The sequence below is a fragment of the Echinococcus granulosus genome (assembly GCF_000524195.1).
Source record: "Echinococcus granulosus chromosome Unknown EG_S00001, whole genome shotgun sequence".
NCBI classification, from domain to species: domain Eukaryota; kingdom Metazoa; phylum Platyhelminthes; class Cestoda; order Cyclophyllidea; family Taeniidae; genus Echinococcus; species Echinococcus granulosus.
In genome coordinates, this window is record NW_020170381.1 from 3719661 (window position 1) to 3737643 (window position 17983).

General features: G+C 41.1%; 2 protein-coding genes across 2 annotated transcripts; one reads left to right on the forward strand and one right to left on the reverse strand. All coding sequences in view use genetic code 11, as the record gives it.

Annotated features, from left to right (window-relative positions):
• Positions 1-246: 246 nt before the first annotated feature.
• On the reverse strand, positions 247-11505 carry EGR_00400 (DCC-interacting protein 13-beta; the record flags this gene model as incomplete). The annotated part of the gene is made up of 12 exons (XM_024489649.1): positions 247-278; positions 396-666; positions 4552-4638; positions 5483-5525; positions 5842-5951; positions 8630-8814; positions 9085-9194; positions 9266-9465; positions 10095-10385; positions 10453-10524; positions 11322-11420; positions 11461-11505. The coding sequence occupies 12 exons, from the start codon at positions 11503-11505 to the stop codon at positions 247-249; spliced, it is 1545 nt and encodes a 514-aa protein (XP_024356327.1).
• Positions 11506-13096: 1591 nt separating this feature from the next.
• EGR_00401 (Cullin-4A) lies at positions 13097-17742 on the forward strand (the record flags this gene model as incomplete). Its single annotated transcript, XM_024489650.1, has 16 exons — positions 13097-13197; positions 13334-13446; positions 13683-13723; positions 14202-14316; positions 14343-14470; positions 14500-14585; positions 14740-14793; positions 14878-14937; positions 15006-15168; positions 15249-16026; positions 16099-16283; positions 16328-16441; positions 16759-16947; positions 17040-17138; positions 17218-17370; positions 17647-17742. 16 exons carry the CDS (start codon positions 13097-13099, stop codon positions 17740-17742), a joined length of 2475 nt encoding a protein of 824 aa, XP_024356328.1.
• Between the last annotated feature and the right edge of the window lie 241 nt (positions 17743-17983).

Below are 17983 nucleotides of genomic sequence, written 5' to 3' on the forward strand. Positions count from 1 at the left end.
GGGGGGGGGGGGCAGGCTAGTATTCAGATTATCTACCAAAAAGCGATGGAAAACGGGAGCGTAGAGCGGAAATTGAGTAAACACGACTCAGCTGCAAAGTCGAAAGATTCGGCGAATGTGGGCGCAACGTTAGATCACTGAGCTTTTCAAGCACATTGGTGGTGTTTCAAATAGCACTTTTGTTTAAGTAAAAAAATGACGGTCTGAAATCTAAATTGAAGAAAGTGAGTCTTCCATAGCAAAGAATTAACAACAGGAGGCGAAAGAGGGTCCTAAATCTAGAACAGAAAGTGCAATTCAGGTAAATTGGCTCTATAAAAGCTTAGTACAAGTAGAGACAAATTCGTCGTAATTCTATCGAGGCAATTCAAGCAAAGACTGGAAAAGAGACTCACCAAGGAATCGAGGTAGCGGCATACTACCGATGAAGGTAAGCACCACCTCTAAGTCGGCATTTGCGTCACCCACAGCTTCAGCAGTAGTGTCGGGGACAGCAGGAGCGTCGACAGGGGTGAGTTCAAGGTGAAGTGGTGGTGCCTGAGCGATCCATGCAGTGCAGGAAAGTGAGGCCCGCAAAGCGCGCTCCATCTCGTCCTCCTCATCTGCGCTCTCTTGGCTCGCCTCCTGAGAGGTCTGTGATCGCGGTACCAACACGAAAGGCAGCGGCTGTAGAGCGGATAAAGCGAAAAGGGCATAATCACCTCTTTCTAAAATGTTACTCTGAGAGGTCGTACAACGAAGATGAACTTATTGGAAAATAAACAAGCAATCAAACAATAAAATGACAAATCCCGATTTCAAGATTACGGAAGAAATGCATTGTTTCTTCGAAATTTGGTTTTTATAAATAGAAAGTGTATTTTAATGAAGAACCTGTGATAATGGTAGGCACACAATCACCCAGAAAATCCAACTTTTAAAGATTATGGGGAAGATGCAGTTGATGATAAGGATTGTTCACCAAGCGTGTTCTCCAGAATTTTCGTGCCACTACAACATAACCTTTACTGCTGGAGGGGAAACTAAGCCTCATGTCCGAGGTCAGGGGCTTTATTCTCAACGCTAATGCATAAAGCAAAAGTGGTTTTCTTCTAGAAGCTGCATAACAAGCACACAGAATTCAACAACAACAAGATCTGAAAGGAACCGTGTGTTAACGAAGCATGCAAGGGATCTCAAGGAAGTGATTACCAGCTATGAAAACTAAGGCACCTCACACCTTAATGGTAGCTTCAATTGACGAACTTGCTAGGACTGGGGTGATGAGAAAGAAAATTGTGATTCGATTAATTTAAATCAGAAGAGACAACTCTGAAATTCGTCAAAATACTGATAACACATAGGTTGCAGAAGTATTGGGAAGTCATTATTGGTGACTTGACAATTATGCTTATAAAGTACTAAAAATGTGTATCTTTTTCAGCTTTTCACGAAAGTGTCCGGTTCGGTCCGGACTCTTGGAAGTGAGGTGAAAGGGAACACTTAACCCACAACAGTAAATGCGTACAGTAAACATCAACCTTGCTGGCAGCGCAATTTGGCTATCAATGCTAAACTAAAAATAATTTTTTCTTGTGAGGCACACAAGTGTTTACAGTTAAATATAAGCAGCAGAAAAAAGTTAAGTAATATCATAATCGCTAATATGTTTCTCAAAATGAAGGATCCAAAAATTTAGCTCCGACCTAAGTTCAAAAGCCATTAATCATTTGTTCTTTGTGCTGTTTCAGCCTTGGCAATTTTGTAGTCCTTGCATGCGATATCAAATAAAGTACCTTCACAAATTCCATTCAGCCACTCCACTCCTATGCCTAAACAGGCAGCCTCTCAACTAAAAAAGTGGGAAGGAAAGTGGAACAAGATCATGGATTTTCAAAGCACAGCATCAAATTTGCGAAAATATGGTCGCCCAGCAGATACGTCCTAAAAAAACTTTCCCCTGTTAAATAAAGAAGCATAATTATTCAAGCACCTCAGAAAAATCAACGAAGGACTTCTGAAATTAAAAAAGTGTCTTAGCCTTGGCAGCTGTTTGCGACGATAATGTAACGAATGGATGGCGAGTATTCTTCCAACTTCGAGTGCCTTTCACCCAAATTTGCTAAAAAGGGTGAGATGTAAAATTAGGGAAGCTTTCCTTTAATTGATATTGCAAGGCAATAAAGAGAAGGAAAAAAAAACATGCTCTTTTTAATGATACACAAGAGAAGTATGATAGAAGTGGAAAACCAAGGGGCCAGTTAATGATGCGTGCCTTAGCTGGATATAAGCTACAGGGCATCACCCCTGAGTAACTGCGTTTAACAAATTGAGGGGTGGGGGAATTATAAGCATTCAGAGAGTAGCAACCATTAATTACTGCACATTATTCATGTAACCACATCTTGGAGGATTAAATCCCATGTATTTCAGCTACACCGAAGCAGAATTATCAAAGAATAATAGGGTGCAACCAATGAACTAATCAACCGCTCAGAACAGTGGAGAAATAGTCAAAAGTGGGAAATTACCATACACACCAAAGTGTGTGTGGGTTAGAGAAATAGCTGCGTGACGTTTTGGTCATTTTGGCTGTCAAAATCACCTAGATTTTGCCAAAGCTAAAGAACCAAAGTCAGTAGAAGGAAGTTGTTACTTAAATACGATAAACAAAATGCAGTTAACCAGTATTTACCAGTATCTTCTGGTGGTGGACAGCTGGTGTGATAAACGGATGAGGCAGTTTCTTGGGAAGATTTTGTAAATTGTTTAGACAAAGTTATTTGTGGTACATGGAATTAATTACCATTGTCAAAGCCTGAAGCTGCCTCTTTTGACCTGATTCACCTGTTTAAATACAAGCTTCGCATCTTCAATATCTCGACCAATGCGATTAAACAGACATTGACTCGTTGCAATCAGCAAATCAGGCCTAAGGACATCCGAGTCACAAAACTTCAGCTGCTTTCCTGAACGCTCGTTAAAAGAGGCCGTCGTGATTCGCAATGATTGTACCTTACATCATCTCAACATCGCTGTATGATCTGAGGCACTTTATTCCCAGTAAATGCACCAATCTTGCTGATCTATCACAAATAGATTGATCGTACTGCAAAGGCAGAAAATGCCGATTACACCGTCAAAAGCACTGGTAGCTTCTACTACAGAGTTTGGGATGAAGCTTCCTATGAACCCATCTAGTCTACTAGTTGGATCGAGAGATTTGATTCTGTTGGAATGGGAGTACCATAAAATATGGGGGAGGAGTGAGTCTATTGTAATTATTTCCAATTAGTTCACCTTCACCTCCGGTAAAATCGCAGTCTCAATTGATAGTAAGACGATCTACAAACCCTCAAATAACGTACTATTGAAGAACGAAATTCGTGTTAGTTATACATCAAACTACGTGGACTCTTCAGTCATTCCATCTTCCTTTTGTGCATTCACAATAAGGTCCAATACAGAAGCGTACATTTTACTACATCTTCAAGAAGGGCTCAGGCGCTAAAATACTGACCAGCCGACTCCTCAGAGGCCCGAAACTTTGTGGATATTTTAGGATTTTTTGCTTTTTGAGTTTGCCCCTCTACCGGACTCATATTCGAAAATAAAATCCTTTTTTTTCCGAATATATGATTTCATAAAATCACTAAAAAAGCTCCAACTTGATAGAAGAACTCATACAAAAAAGATTACGATGCGGTTTCACAATGACCAGGAAAGAGTAAAGCGAAAGACGATTGTTACCGATTTAGCAAAAAAGAAGCGAAGTACTTAATAAAATCTGACACTTCCTACTTAATCAAGAGTGCTTCAACACAGAAATGGAAGCAGACAAAACGCGTATGTATGAGCACATAAGTGCCAATCCGAGTATTCCCCTAGAGGGGTGCAAACTCGATACATGCAACTGTACATACCTCATACTGATTGATTGATCTGATGAGTGGTCATGGACACGCCTCGTTAGCTCCAGCCATAGTGCCTAAGACAATTTATTCACATACAAACGCACAAAGAAATGCAAAGGGAAAGGAGGAACGAAGAGAAAGTAGAGGTTTTCGAATCCGGGTCTTGCAAGGCTCACTCATCATTACGTTTCGAGTAAAACAGAAACTAAATGTCGGATACAAAATTACTTAAACACCCAATAACGGTCAAATGACATTCTGTAATTCAACCTTGTAAATCCAAAAGGAGTAAAAGCTTGACTGTGGCAAATTAAGTCGCGTTGCGAAAACGATTTTGAATTAAAACGTAGAAGCGAAAAAATAATTCCCTACATCCAACTCAGAGGTAATATGATCCTCTTCCAGGAAAGGTTGATACTACCATTATTATTTACTTTGCAGACAAGAGGATTTCACCTCTCAGACACACTAAAATTTAAGTAACAACTGTTGACACCACAAGCAAAAGGCACACGTATAATTATCAGGATTAAGATATAAGGAGGTGGGCATCAAGCTGCAGTCTCATAAAACTGTAGCTATTAACTTAATAAAGGCGATTCAGAGTCACAGACGAGAGCCAAGAAAAGCTTGATGAGATGAAGAAAATGTAGCTTACATCCACCGGTCTCGGTTCAGGAGGCGGTTGACCTTGGCCGGCCCAACTACTCGTGTTTATGATGACATTTGAGATGGTGTGAATCCACTAAAGCAAAATAAAAATCCCCGTAATATCAAGACTAGCTGCGTGTACCTCCAAAGTCCAGAGGTACAACATTTTAACAGTAAACTGCTTCCCAAATCCAACTTTGGCAATCAAAAATACTTATTTCACCATGCCCTTGAAATCTTGAAACCGGGAATGATTTCAGTCCTGGTTATACCGGACACACGCCTGGTTCCTAGACTTTCTGCATCCAAACAATAGAATTATTTTGTAGTTGACTTCTGGCGGTGACAGAAGTGGATAAGGTTCAGTGCTTTAGAAGAAATTAATTGGGGCTCTAAATGAACAGAACGCTCATTATTTGGAGAAAATAACAGAAAAATGTTTCCAGTAGAAATCCTTTTCTATTTTATCTATCACGGTGCATGATATGGGAAACACCGCTGCTTTATGAATTGAGAACCTTCCCACCGCGATATGGCCTTACGTGTCAATACACCCTAAACTACCGCTGTAATGATGGTTTGAGAAGTGAAACGACAGGGAGCTAAAGGGTATTTCGTAATTACATAAATTATTAAGCGGCAATCATACTCTACCGCATTGTGGATTTGTATGCCTCCGCCTACGGAGTCACTTTATCGCGACTTCCTCGCATTTAAATTCAGGAATAAATAATGGCTCCTTAGAAAGCTGATTATTGCCTATACACCTTGTGAGAACCGTCCTTTACGACATGTTTTATTAATATCTGATAGCTTTAAATAGCAGATGGGAATACAAATAGAAATGCTTTTCCACAAATGATACATGTGCCACGCAAGCGACAAGATCAACTCGACTACGGTTACTAAAATATTTAAGTAGTGTATACAGAACTAACCTCATCGCGATCCGTTGAGTTTTCGGCTTGAAGAACAACGGTTCTGCAAAAATGCAAAGATAAAAACAGTTGGATGGAGCAGTCCAACAGAGCAGTTTACGCGTACTCTAGAAGAGGAGGGGAAGTGGTGGCTAATGGGGTGTGCACAAAAAGCGAAGGAAAAGTGCGCGGCTTACTGCGGCTGATGTTGGGGCTCGGAGGAAAAGAGGGAATGGATGAAGCTCGGCTCCTGATGCTGTTGTTGTTTCTTCACACTGTCAAATACCACTTTGGTAGATGAAAAAGGCGACAAAAAAAGGAGGAAGGGGAAAGATAGGGAGAGCATGCAAACTAGCCACCTGGTGTGGTAACCAACTCACCGCTTCTCAGCCGGGGAGACTATCTGGAAGGTGTATCTGCGATCATCGATATCCATTGGTTCTGCGAAGACACCCTTTCCATTTAGGTTCACCAAAACACCTGCGCCGAGCTATTTGTATAATATAACGACAGTAGGGTCAACAAAAAGGGTCTCTTTGAGTCCTCAAAGTTTCGGATTAGCTCTTGGTTTTTGAGCCATTGTGGTTTCTCTATTCCAAGTCCAAACCTTTGAAAATGTAACAAGGTAAGATTTCTGACAAAGCTGTTTCCCTATGGGCAACAAAAACTTTATTGAAAAGAGAAAACGAATAGCAGAAATATTTCCCTGAATTTAGGAAACTAGGCGGTTTTATTGGTTTTTTTTGTGAACACTTTTAGAAAGAGTTATTGTAAGTCATCAGGCCGCTAAATTACCTCTCCACAGATCCATCACCGAATAAGAAGAGGACTCTGAGCTCTATATAATATTGAATGGACCATATTTAAGCGCAAAATTCATTGAGCACTCTACGTTCGAGATTTTGCGATCTTGAAAACTTCTGATTGATCAAAATTTTTGCTTTCCCATGAAGGTGAGCCCTCCACGGAGCTGTCTTTTAAAAGCAATTTGAAAAAAGTGCAGAGCAAAATAGAAAAACCATAGGCGATTATCAAAAGTGCACCAAGTCGTGGACGATGTTTTGCCATGATGAGGTGGTTCCATTCTAGGAATTTTGTTCTCGATAAAAAGAATGCGATAAATGGGAGAATGCATTTGGGATCGGGGTGGATGATTGAAAAACTGAAATACTAGCATCGAAATCCAAAATTGTGCGTACATCAGACGAGTGTAAAAACGGCACTGCTCCGCCATTTGATAGCGTAGATAAGTACAGTTAATTTTAGGTGGATAAAGAAAGTTATCTCCAGGACAGACAACCCACAGTGCCCGATTTATACTGAAACCACAATCAGATTAAATGGTTTAAACCACTCTCTGACACAATGCGCAATAGATTAGCTTCAAATCTGCCATACCATCTTCAAGAAGGTAAACTTAAACGTGTTTTCACAGGTTTCTCGGGGTCGCTATCTTACCGTGACTATGTCGATCAAGACAAGTGATGCACCATCCCCAACCCTCTTAGCAAACCAATGAAACCAGGGTTGACTAGCCAATCTAAGGATGCGATTTCTCCAGAGATTAAAATTTCATCAAAAGTCAAACTTAAGTCGAGAATTAATGTACATCCAGACAAAAAGGCAGTCTGGAAACACTAAACAAGGTAACAATGCTATTTACAACTTATTTTCTCCCCAATTTGTGTCAGTGTGCGCAAGCCTGTACGACACACCTTAGTCGTGGCGGCGCTTAACGCAAAGCAGCGGACCGCAGATGTCCCATTAAAAGGAGGGGAACTGTAAGATCATATTTCTGCTCATCCAAAAAGTGACAAAACGAACGAGCCTGTTTAATACCCACCACCTCACACAAAGGAAGCAATAGAAGTAACATACCATGGTGGAATATTTTACCCAACGGAATAACATGTTACGAATTTGTACTAGCTGGCATGGGGCTGTATTATTTCTTAGCATCGTTTTTACCAGCACTGAGCATGTAACATATATTCTTTATCATTTTATGATGGCTGGTTAGTCTGAGGATTACTTGATCTTTGCGTATAAGCAAGAAAATTTTAAGTAAAGCGCATCTTTTGTAAAGCATGGCGAACATTTTGCCTCTGAGATTCTGGAAGCGAAAGTGCTAAGTATTATCAACGAGGCGGTTGAAAAGTTTGAATGCCTAAAGACCAAATAATTGTCTAGATCCCTTGAATAAACTGAGCACATCGACCGATCTTGAAAAAAAGAACTGAACAAGGAAATCTGTGGAAGTGAAACACTGCAATGTCATGAATTTAACATTATGATCCAGTCGTTTGGCCAATATGCAGCTTGAGTGACCAGTCCCGCAGAGTTAGATACAACAGGCTCACCTCAGTTCGTTTTATTCACATTGGTATTATCAAGGTGGTAAATTATCACCTTTCACTCGGACAGCTCGAGTAGGACTTCACCGCCACTTTTCAGCGAAAGAGCAACAGAATGGTTTTATAAAGCAATTTCAAAAGGGAAAAGTCCTCCGACAAAGTGAGCCAAGAATGCTACCAAAGCGTTTGATAGGAACACAACCAATAATGCCAATTAACAGAAGGCGACAATTATTGCTAGTAAAAGTGCATATTTCGTAAAATGGCTTTAAAATGTGCGACTTATGTCATGAGAATGGGGTCTGGTAATGTTGCAAACGTCTACATTTTTTCAAGGCTATAGTTTATCAACTAACGTACAAAGTACACCTGTTCAACCTCCTGTTTTCCTTTCAAAACGCAGGATAGGGGCAAAACCGGTTGTGATTTGAAACCCATAACATCATTGTGGAAAGCCTCCATCCATCCAACTAGAGCTGGATAACCAGTGGAGAAACAATAATAGCTTACATCACTAAGAATGTGCCCTAAACAATATGTGGCATTTTGATGTTGGTCTCAATTATACAAAACATCACGTTGGTACTCAGTGTGTGATGTTGTGATCACCGTATCACTTGCAGTTGATCTATCACGCTCTTCACGTGCCTAACCTCACAACCCTTAAGTATCCATATACTTATAGCAGTAAAATAATGCATTTCACACCTTCGGTAGTTAACTCAGGCGCCCAAATATCTGATGGGAAACGCGCCCCAGGACGCAGGAAAAAAAAGTTAAGAAGACGATAGCAGCAACAACAACAGTGGCTTACATCTCCCTTCTGTTGGCAGAGGAGATTCCCACCCTGAGTGAAGCAGTAAACTTCATTCCAGTCAAAGCCAAACGTCTTCTTCACTCGCATGTAGAGGTAACCACTCTTAGAGAGAAGGTTCGTTTCTGGTGTACGCAGATAAGACTTGTCTGAAAACCCATAGAGATTTCGAGCTAGATAGCGAACTAATAAAGGTCGGAAAGGAGAGCACAAAGAAGGGGAGAATGAATTTCAGATGTTGGAAAAGGAAACTCATCACATCGAATTCGCCAAAACTTGGAACAGAGTCGGGAGGAGATAGGGATTTTGGATAGGAAAATGTTGTCACTTCGTTTTGAAGTTGAGGCTTCGATAAAACCATAGCAACTTAACGCTTAAATGTCGGAAAATTAAAGCCGTAAAGACAGGAACAAGCAAGTTCACCGCCGCATACAATAAGGGGCGAAAGTTCCTACCCGACTTGGCAAAGAGTGGCTCAGGCGCGAAGAGAGCCAACGACTGGCTTTGGATGTTAGTGAGGGTGTTTAGGAACTCTTCGGTCGCTTGTGTGGACTGCACCTGTCGGCTGCAATGAGGAAAGGAGAGATTGGAATAGGCTCATAGTAATTAGTCGACCAACTAACTAGAAAGACGTACCAATCGAACTGGGACTTGATGACCTCGGCAAATTGAGCCAGCGAAGGCTGTTCCACTACCTCGGCGATCTTTTTACAATGGATGCGCAAGGTTGTGAGAAAACCGAAGAAGGCATTGAGAGGAACCATTTCGCGCTCGAAGTGCGCTGCGTTAAGGCGTGCATGGTAGATGACTGCCGCTTGCTGGAACATTCGACGACGCTACAAAGTACCGATAAGAGGTAGTATGACGGAGACTACTTTCCAACTTTATGTACAACAGGAATGAAATAATGCAGCTTCAGTCGTGAATAAGAAAGAAGGCAGCATGATAGGTGTAAAGCTGTCGGCGAACTAACCTTTGTGGGGATTTCCCGATTCTTTTATCGCTTGCTATAGTTGAAGGATACCGAAAAACTAAAGGTAGCATTCAGACTCACATTACGCTACTTCTTGATATCCTTCTAGTTCACAGTCGCAACAGACTTTCCGTGATTTACTACTAGGTGGTCTAATAATTTGGGGTTAACAGATGGAGGTGTTTTGAGGTTATCACAGTCATTAAGATAAACGAAAGACTAAGTAGTTAATATGGCAATTTCGTTAAGGCTAATTTGGCAAAACACTAACTCAAGTACGACCGAATTTGCAAGATTAGATCCGGAGTGATGAAATCAATATGGAAAAGTTTTAAACTCGCAGCCGTATCCGAGAGTTCAGTAACTACTAGGTAAATGCAAACCTTCAAAAATGCACCGTAAAGACCATCTAGATCGACCTAGAGCAACACCGATTCATAAAAATTTCAACACCTATAGCTTAGAGGAGGATTTGGAAACCATTTGACGCACACGAGAGAGTTCGAGTACCGCGTCATCGTGTTCTTTAGGCGCACAGCGACGCGTGAGACGCATGTAGCGGGCAAGGGAAGCATGCACCTCGCGCTCGCAGGCCTCACGGTGGCGTTGGGTGGCACGCAGGTCGGCGAAAAAAAGGCTTGTAACTCCGCCTCCGCCTTCCCCTGCCGCAGCGGCGCCCGAGTTGTCAACTAACTGTAAGCCCGGCTGACTGGGCAGTTTGTGCGCAGGTAGGAAGAGAGCTGAGCGCAATTCTTCCGCCTCCGCTCGATGCATTCCCGAGAGCTGCGGGAAAAAATGAAAGAGGTGAGCAAAAACACACACAAGGAGAGGCAGTGAAGATGCGACGTACCTCCTCAAGAAAGCTGGAGAATTGGAGACAGATATTCTCGAAATCCGGGTTCTTTGACTGTACCGACAGGGTCTAGGGAGGAGGTAGTCAAATCAAATTGACACTAAAGACTACTGAGAATACTTGGCTGAGGATATCAGTGGGATGATGGTAGAAAACATCTACGAGTCGTGGAAATGCCGAGACGATACGCGAAAAAAATTCATTAGAAGATAATTTCATTCACATAAGTTGAGATACAGCAACGAATCAATCGGAGATCAATGCTCAATGAAGGCAACAACAGTTTGCAAAGTAGTGACAGCAACCGCCAATAGCACAACACAAAGCAAAGGAAAGGTGAAAACGGCACCGACGCCCAAGCTATACATGCAAGAAATGTCAGTAAAAATGTGCACTCATTAACTTCTCAAGAGTTAAAATTGACAATGAGGTAAAAACATCATGAGTACTTATTCAATTCACAAATTTTGATATTTAAGGATAGGTGGACTGCGTGGACATGAATGCAGCACTGGAGAAAAATACCGTTAGTTGGGACTTCTTAATGTTTAATGTCCAAAAAGGGTACTGAAGGCGAAAAGTTGTAAAGATAATTGACTTTGTAGGAAGACAGGAAATAAGCACGAAACCCCATATAGGAGTTCATATTATCTTTCAGTCAAAATACCAAAAAAAAAATAGCACGAACGGATTCATCCAAAATCACAATTCACATAAATGCTCAGTGATCGCTTTATAAGTATAGTGGAAGATGGGTGATAACTCACTTTACTTCCAATAAGTCGTGAAATTTCAGACATTTGCAAGTAGCACTGTGCAAGCGTTTCCTAAAGTCAGGTTGAAATTAAAGAGATTCACAATTATACCTGCGCCTGATGAATGTAGGAGCAGGCAGTGTTGAACTCGCGAAGCAAGTGACTGATATCTTGAGCATCAGCTGCAAACTGTGTAGCGAGTTGTTGGGCCTAAGATTAGAAAATGAAGGGAACAATAAAGAAGACAAACGTGTGGCGCATTTGACATAGCCTCCTTAAGGCGAAGAAGCTCCATTTTCGGATTTGCGGCGGAAACGTTGGTTAAATCCTAAGCAAACGATGTAAAATGCAGAAATAGTAGAAAATAGCATAAACACGACAAAATTTTAAAATTTGGCACAGCTGGCCTATACCCTTCGAGTTCACTTACTGTGTGCATATGACGAGCACAAGCAAAACAGTATTAATCAAACCTATCATAGTACCGAAAAAGTGTAGGCCAATGGACATCAAACTGAATTAAAAATAATCCCTCGATATCGCTGACAAAGGCCGCCATATCAGCAAAAAGGCTTCAAAACCCAAATAATTAAAAAGCTACCAAGATTTAAGCACTGGAAGGCAAATAAGTGTGGCACAATACTTCTCAAGTGATGGTTAGACCCAAACACTGACTAAATTGGCACAAAGACCGTGGTGGAAATTCGACCACTTAATGAAACTAGCACCGAAAGCCAAATATCAAATCGGGAAGTAACCAGAAGAACATAAAACAAATGTCTGGGATATGTAGATTAATAAAGGAAATAACAGCACCTGGCGTTCGATACTACGAACCAATCAGCGTCAAAGAGCCACTATTTAATCGCACGCACAAGTTGTGAGAGCGGCTAAACAAATCACGGGAGAAATCTAAAACACTTTGTTATTACCTTCTAGTTTTTTGAGTGCAAAGTTATTGTTAGGTTTTACTAAATCATTTAAAGCCGGTTCTACAATACACCTTCTGCTTGTGACATCCATGAATAGTAATAGGTCCTAATGCTTCTATGCGAAGTCGTGAAGGAAAGGCAGATCTGACGATTTTTGTTTGTCTTGGGAGCATACCAGGATTTGATGTTCTTGTTAGCGTATTCATTGATGTTTTTATGATAACCCGGTTGTTCAATCTTCTGGTTTTGATTAAGGGCCACATTGTGCCTTTGCCCATTGTGTCTTCACCGGGTGGGCTGGCCTCCAGGCCATGCCAGTAGCAGCTACCCCTACTCTGTATAATATGCATAGTATTCCTGAGTGACTGGTCCTCTCTTGACCTCAAAGACGTCTCAAGACGTTACATTTTAGCTGGATTACAAAGAATCCACATTTGTGTTTACAAATCAAGCTCATCAAAGTGTAATACGATAGTGGTTTATCCCTTAGTGCTGGCGAGACGTTACTTTTGTACTTTGAACCAGCCCCCTTGTATCTCTTTGGGTGGGCTGGCCTTTTGGGCCATACCAATAGCCCAGACACCTTCTCTGCGCTGAATATATATTCTGCCCGAGTATTTTGTCTTCTTTCAACTTCGGGGAGTCTCGGAACGCTACAGAAGTGTCTATTGAAATCAAAGGAAACAACATATTACACATAAACAAAAAGCAGTATAGACTTTAATGAAAGTAAAATGTTAGAAATAACCAGGATTTTGGCAAGAATCGCCATACCTCAACAACGCCTTTCGTTTAAAGTGCAGAAAGCAATTTTTCCTTCGTTCGTCTTTTTATTTTGACATCGCGTTCACTTTTACTACCCCAAACCAACAATGATTTTCTCCGCATGAATTCGTTGTAACTTTTTAGGAACATAACCGAGTAATCTATGCAATTTACTTGCAGAGCCCGAAGATGTACGCAAAAGGGAAAGAAGCTGTAACACTTGTTTTGTCGGCCTCCACAAGGGAACGGAATTATTGGCATGCCCTGGAAGCCAGACCGGCGCTGTGGAGGTAAAAAGGCGAAGCCCCTTATTAGCCCACTACTAAGACCGAGCTAAACATACAAATAGCATGTAACACTACCATTTATTTGCTTCCATTGCAATGGGTTTGGCATTTATAACTTTCCCATTGCTTTTTCTCTTAGATCAGGTAAGCTTTGCAGGCATGGACATTTCCTTGTTCGTAATAATACAAACAAGCGCAGCAATCAGGGCTTTGCTTGTTCAGAGTACACCTCCCCCTCGGGGGTAGATGCAGGTAATTCTGATTCTTTTACTAAATGCACTTTGTCTAAAAGTTGCATTCAAACGTACACGTATCATTTCGGCTTTGTGCATACCGTAATTACTTCGCCCTAATACCTTCTGTGGGCCGTATATATATATATGTATATATATATATGTGTATTTTATGCCCAAGCATACCTTTATTCGTCTTCAGGGCTTTATATTATCGTCAGAAATATTTTTTTCACCCTAATTTCTTTACCGAAGAACTGAGCGAAGCCAAAATCGGAAGTGAGTACATTCTTCACGTAAATCAGTTGCCATTGTAGGCTGAATATAGAGTCAGATTAAACCAGATCCATAGAATGCAGTGTTTGCTAAGCAGTTTTTAATCCTTCAAAAGATTTCAAAGCTCAAGCAAATTCGCTAGGCGATGCTTATTTCGAAAGTGTTAATTAAAGTGGCCCAATTTTAAAATACCTATTCGACGGTGATAATTGCCATGTAAGAAAGCTGTTTAGGTGCAGCTAATTCGAGTGCACTAGATTTTGTTTAATATTGCACCAAAAATATTTCGCTTAAGTGTAGCAAAACATCACGCTTACGTCTCTTGCTTAATAAGACCATATTTTATAATAAAAATAAGAAAAAAACTATACAACTTTGTTTTTATTTAACGAAAAATTGGCTAGGCAAGGTTTTTTGTTTTCCTAAAAATACTTGTATTGTTTTCCTTCTCTTCTACGAAGCCGCTGCCATCAAGTTCGCTCCCTCACATTTCGTTAGTGGGCTGCCTGGCTCGCCGTTCTCATCGATTTCGATTTCACAAACATGCCTATCTATCACTCAATGAGCGATAGGACACAACCAGCTAAACATTTCTCATTTAATGTCTTTGATAGTAATTATTATTTCACTACTATTCAGGTTATGTAGGTAATGAAAGAACAACTACTGAACTGGCATTTGAAAGAGACCACGCCAAACTTCGTGAAGCTGTATTTGCAGTTATTCATAACAATAGAATTGATGATACTATGGAACAACTATATAGGGTAATGCACTGTTAGTTATCATTCGTAAGCGTGTCGAAAATGTAAACGATGATTCGATGATAGTGAAATTATACGAAACTCTCAAATCAGTCTTCACACTCTATGCGGATGAGCTGTTGCCAATTTTCACAAAATATCCTTTCCGTTATTTTTGAATCTATTTGTTGTGTACGGTCGCTGTTCGTGTATATCGGTGAACACACGTGCCCATAACGTTGTGTCATTCTTTATTTCCCCCTTGCTTTCCTTAACCGTTTTCGCATACTGAGAACATGGATCTTAAAAATGCTTCTCTCGGTTGGGACACCTATTGCCAAAAAATGGTAATCTGCTACTATTATTGGTAATTCTGCCCTGTGTGGCGTCGAAGTCACCACTTTTTCCTGCTTCCAGTTACTAATACGTAGCATCTTCTTGTGCATGGATCAACAATTGCCATTAATAAATTCAAATTTCCTACAACTTTGGTACGTTTAGTCGATTCTGTGCCAATTTGTCTCGTTTCTTTACTTTCATTATTTTCTTGGCGTTTCAGGGATTTAGCGGTGGTTTTGTTCCGTAATACTATTATAATGCATGGTTCTGTGCAGCCTAGAATCCTCAAAAGTCTACTTGATCTGATCCGCCAAGAGCGATGTGGAGCGAGCATAGAAAAGGGTCTGCTTCGATCGGTAGTTCGAATGTACTCAGACCTGAATGTGGGTTTGCTTTTCTAAAATACATCTTCGACTTTACCTTACTCTAATTCACTTTCTTATGCCTTCATTCCCTTTTATAGCTTTATCATTCACATTTTGAGGAACCTTTTATCCGTCAAAGTCGACTATTTTACGACGAAGAGGGTAAAACTCTGAGCCAAAAAATGACCATATCTGATTACCTTATCCACGTGAATAGGCGCATCGACGAAGAGGAAGAGCGGATAAAGATGTTTCTCGCTGGTCTTACTCGAGCTCCACTCATGTCCGTTCTAAATTCTGAGCTCATATCCAAGCGTCTTTCCTTTCTCCTATCATCGTTATCGAGTCTGATTCTCGAGCATAAGTTTAAGGAGCTTCATCTGCTCTATTATCTCCTCTCGAGAGTCGATAATGGTGTTAGCAACTTGCGAACGGAGTTTAAGTCCATCGTCATGCGTGTTGGTTGTGATATAGTTGACAATCCAGAAAACTCTGTCGAAAAGGATAGGGAGATGATTCAACGTCTACTGGAGTGGAAAGACACGTTAACGGACTCCATCAGAGAGGGTTTTTCTGATGATTCTTCCTTCAGCCGAACGGTGCAAGATGCCTTTGAGGATTTCATAAATCGCCGACAAAACAAGCCGGCTGAATGCCTCGCCAAGTATCTCGACAATCAATTACGGTCTAGCAACAGGGCTCAATCGGAATATGAATTTGATCGACTTGTAGATAAGATCTTAGTCATCTTTCGCTGTATTGATGGAAAAGATGTGTTTCGAGCTTTCTACTCCAGCCAGTTGGCCAGGCGTTTGCTTCTGGGCAGGAGTGCCTCTGTGGACGCAGAGAAAGCGGTTCTCTCAAGGCTGAAACAAGGTTTGTTGTGTAATTGACACTACTTGTAATTAATCAGTAGCAACGTTTTCTATATCATTGTTATTTCTATAGAATGTGGTATTAACTACACACGAAAAATGGAGCTCATGTTTCAGGATATCCAACTGAGCCTCGAGCTGAGCAGAGGTTTTCGAGCACATCAGACAGAAGTCTATGCAATCGATTTCACTGTTAATGTCCTTGCCCCCGCCTCTTGGCCGGAGATGCCCACACTCGCGGCCAACTACCCTTCTGAGGTAAGATGCAAAACTTCCAATCGTACGCACTTATTTGAACCTAGATGCTTGCCATTCGAGAAGATTTCGAGAAGTTTTACGTCGCTCGACATCGCGGAAGAAGACTCACCTATATTCCCTCTTTTGGTACTTGTGTCGTTAGGGCTCAGTTTCCCTCCGTGAGTTCACTCACTCCCGCGCTACTCTCCCATCGCATTTCTTGTCATTAAAAATCTATTATCAAGAAAAAATTTACTAGCTCGGATGTTTGGATTCAGTCATAAATTGTTTTGTGACCAATTAAATTACGTTATTTCAGAGCATATCCCTGTTTTGATTTAGTCAGTTGGTCATGTTCTTTGGATTTATAGGTTGTTAACAGTTACTTTTTTGTTTACTTTAAGGTAGTGATCAGTCCCCAAAATGTATAGAGCTAGATTTAAATGAAACTTAAGTCGAATTGCCTCACACGATTTCCTAATTTGTCAATTTATAGTGCACGAAGGAGCTGCAGGTCTCTGAGATCCAGGCGCTGGTTCTGCTCCAATTCAACGGTCCGGCAGACGAGCCTGTCTCCTACACTTCCATTGCCGAGGCAACAGGCATCGAAAAATCCCATCTAGACCGTGCTCTTCTCTCATTCGCCGCAAGCAAAACCCAGCGTGTTCTCATATCACTTCCTCTGGTGCGTATCTCTTCTATATTAACAGTTGCTACTGATGTTGTTTATGTAGTAATATATTTTGCCATAAAATGATCGGCCCTTGCTTTTTCAAGACCTCGGAATTAACAGAGAAAAACCAGTTCTACTTCAATAAGAAGTTCACCCACCACCTCACACGCATTAGATTTAATCAGCTCCAGCTCAAGGAATCGGTAAGCAGATTTCCCAAATTTCTGAGCCTACCTCAATTCCTACTTTGACGATCACTCTTCGCGTGGCCGTTGTTTCCAGGCCAAAGAGCAAAAGGCTACCGAGAATCGCATTTTCGCCGATCGCGTTAATCACATCGACTGCTGCATCGTGCGTATCATGAAGTCTCGCAAAACTCTTGATCACAATAGCCTCATTTCCGAGACCTTTCAGCTTCTAAAATTTCCACTCACGGTTAGTTTTTCATCTCCTCTCTCTATTCACCATTATTACAGAAATCGTGGTTTTGAATCCTTTTTTCTAAACCCAACCCTTTATATTATCAATTTATTAGGACTAATTTGTTAGGCATGACTCTCAGCTAAGTCATCTGCTTTGTTTTTTATCTCACGCTTCTGGGCCAATTATGTACCTTCATTTCGATATTTTGAATTTCTGATTTTCCTGAAGATCGTAGGTGAACTTGTATTTGTTCTTTCACTCAATCCTTCATTGTTCGACATTTGACAGCAAACAGATGTAAAGAAGAGAATCGAGTTTCTTATCGGTAAGGACTACTTGAGAAGAGATCCCGCCAACAGCGCCATTTACCACTACGTGGCTTAGATAGAATTGGAGGGAGATGGGGAAGGCTGTAGGTCGCACAGCTTACCCGCAACGTGCCACCTCTTCCTCCTCTCTTTTCTATCCATCTACCGCCCTTCCTGACATTCACATCTTCCCTCTTGTACAGTCGCTACGCGGTTTCCACATCGGTGACTATACCTCACTTTCGCCCTCCTCTCCACCTGATGTTTCAGTAATAGTTTTTGATAGACAAGCGGCTTTATTATTTCTTTTACTATTC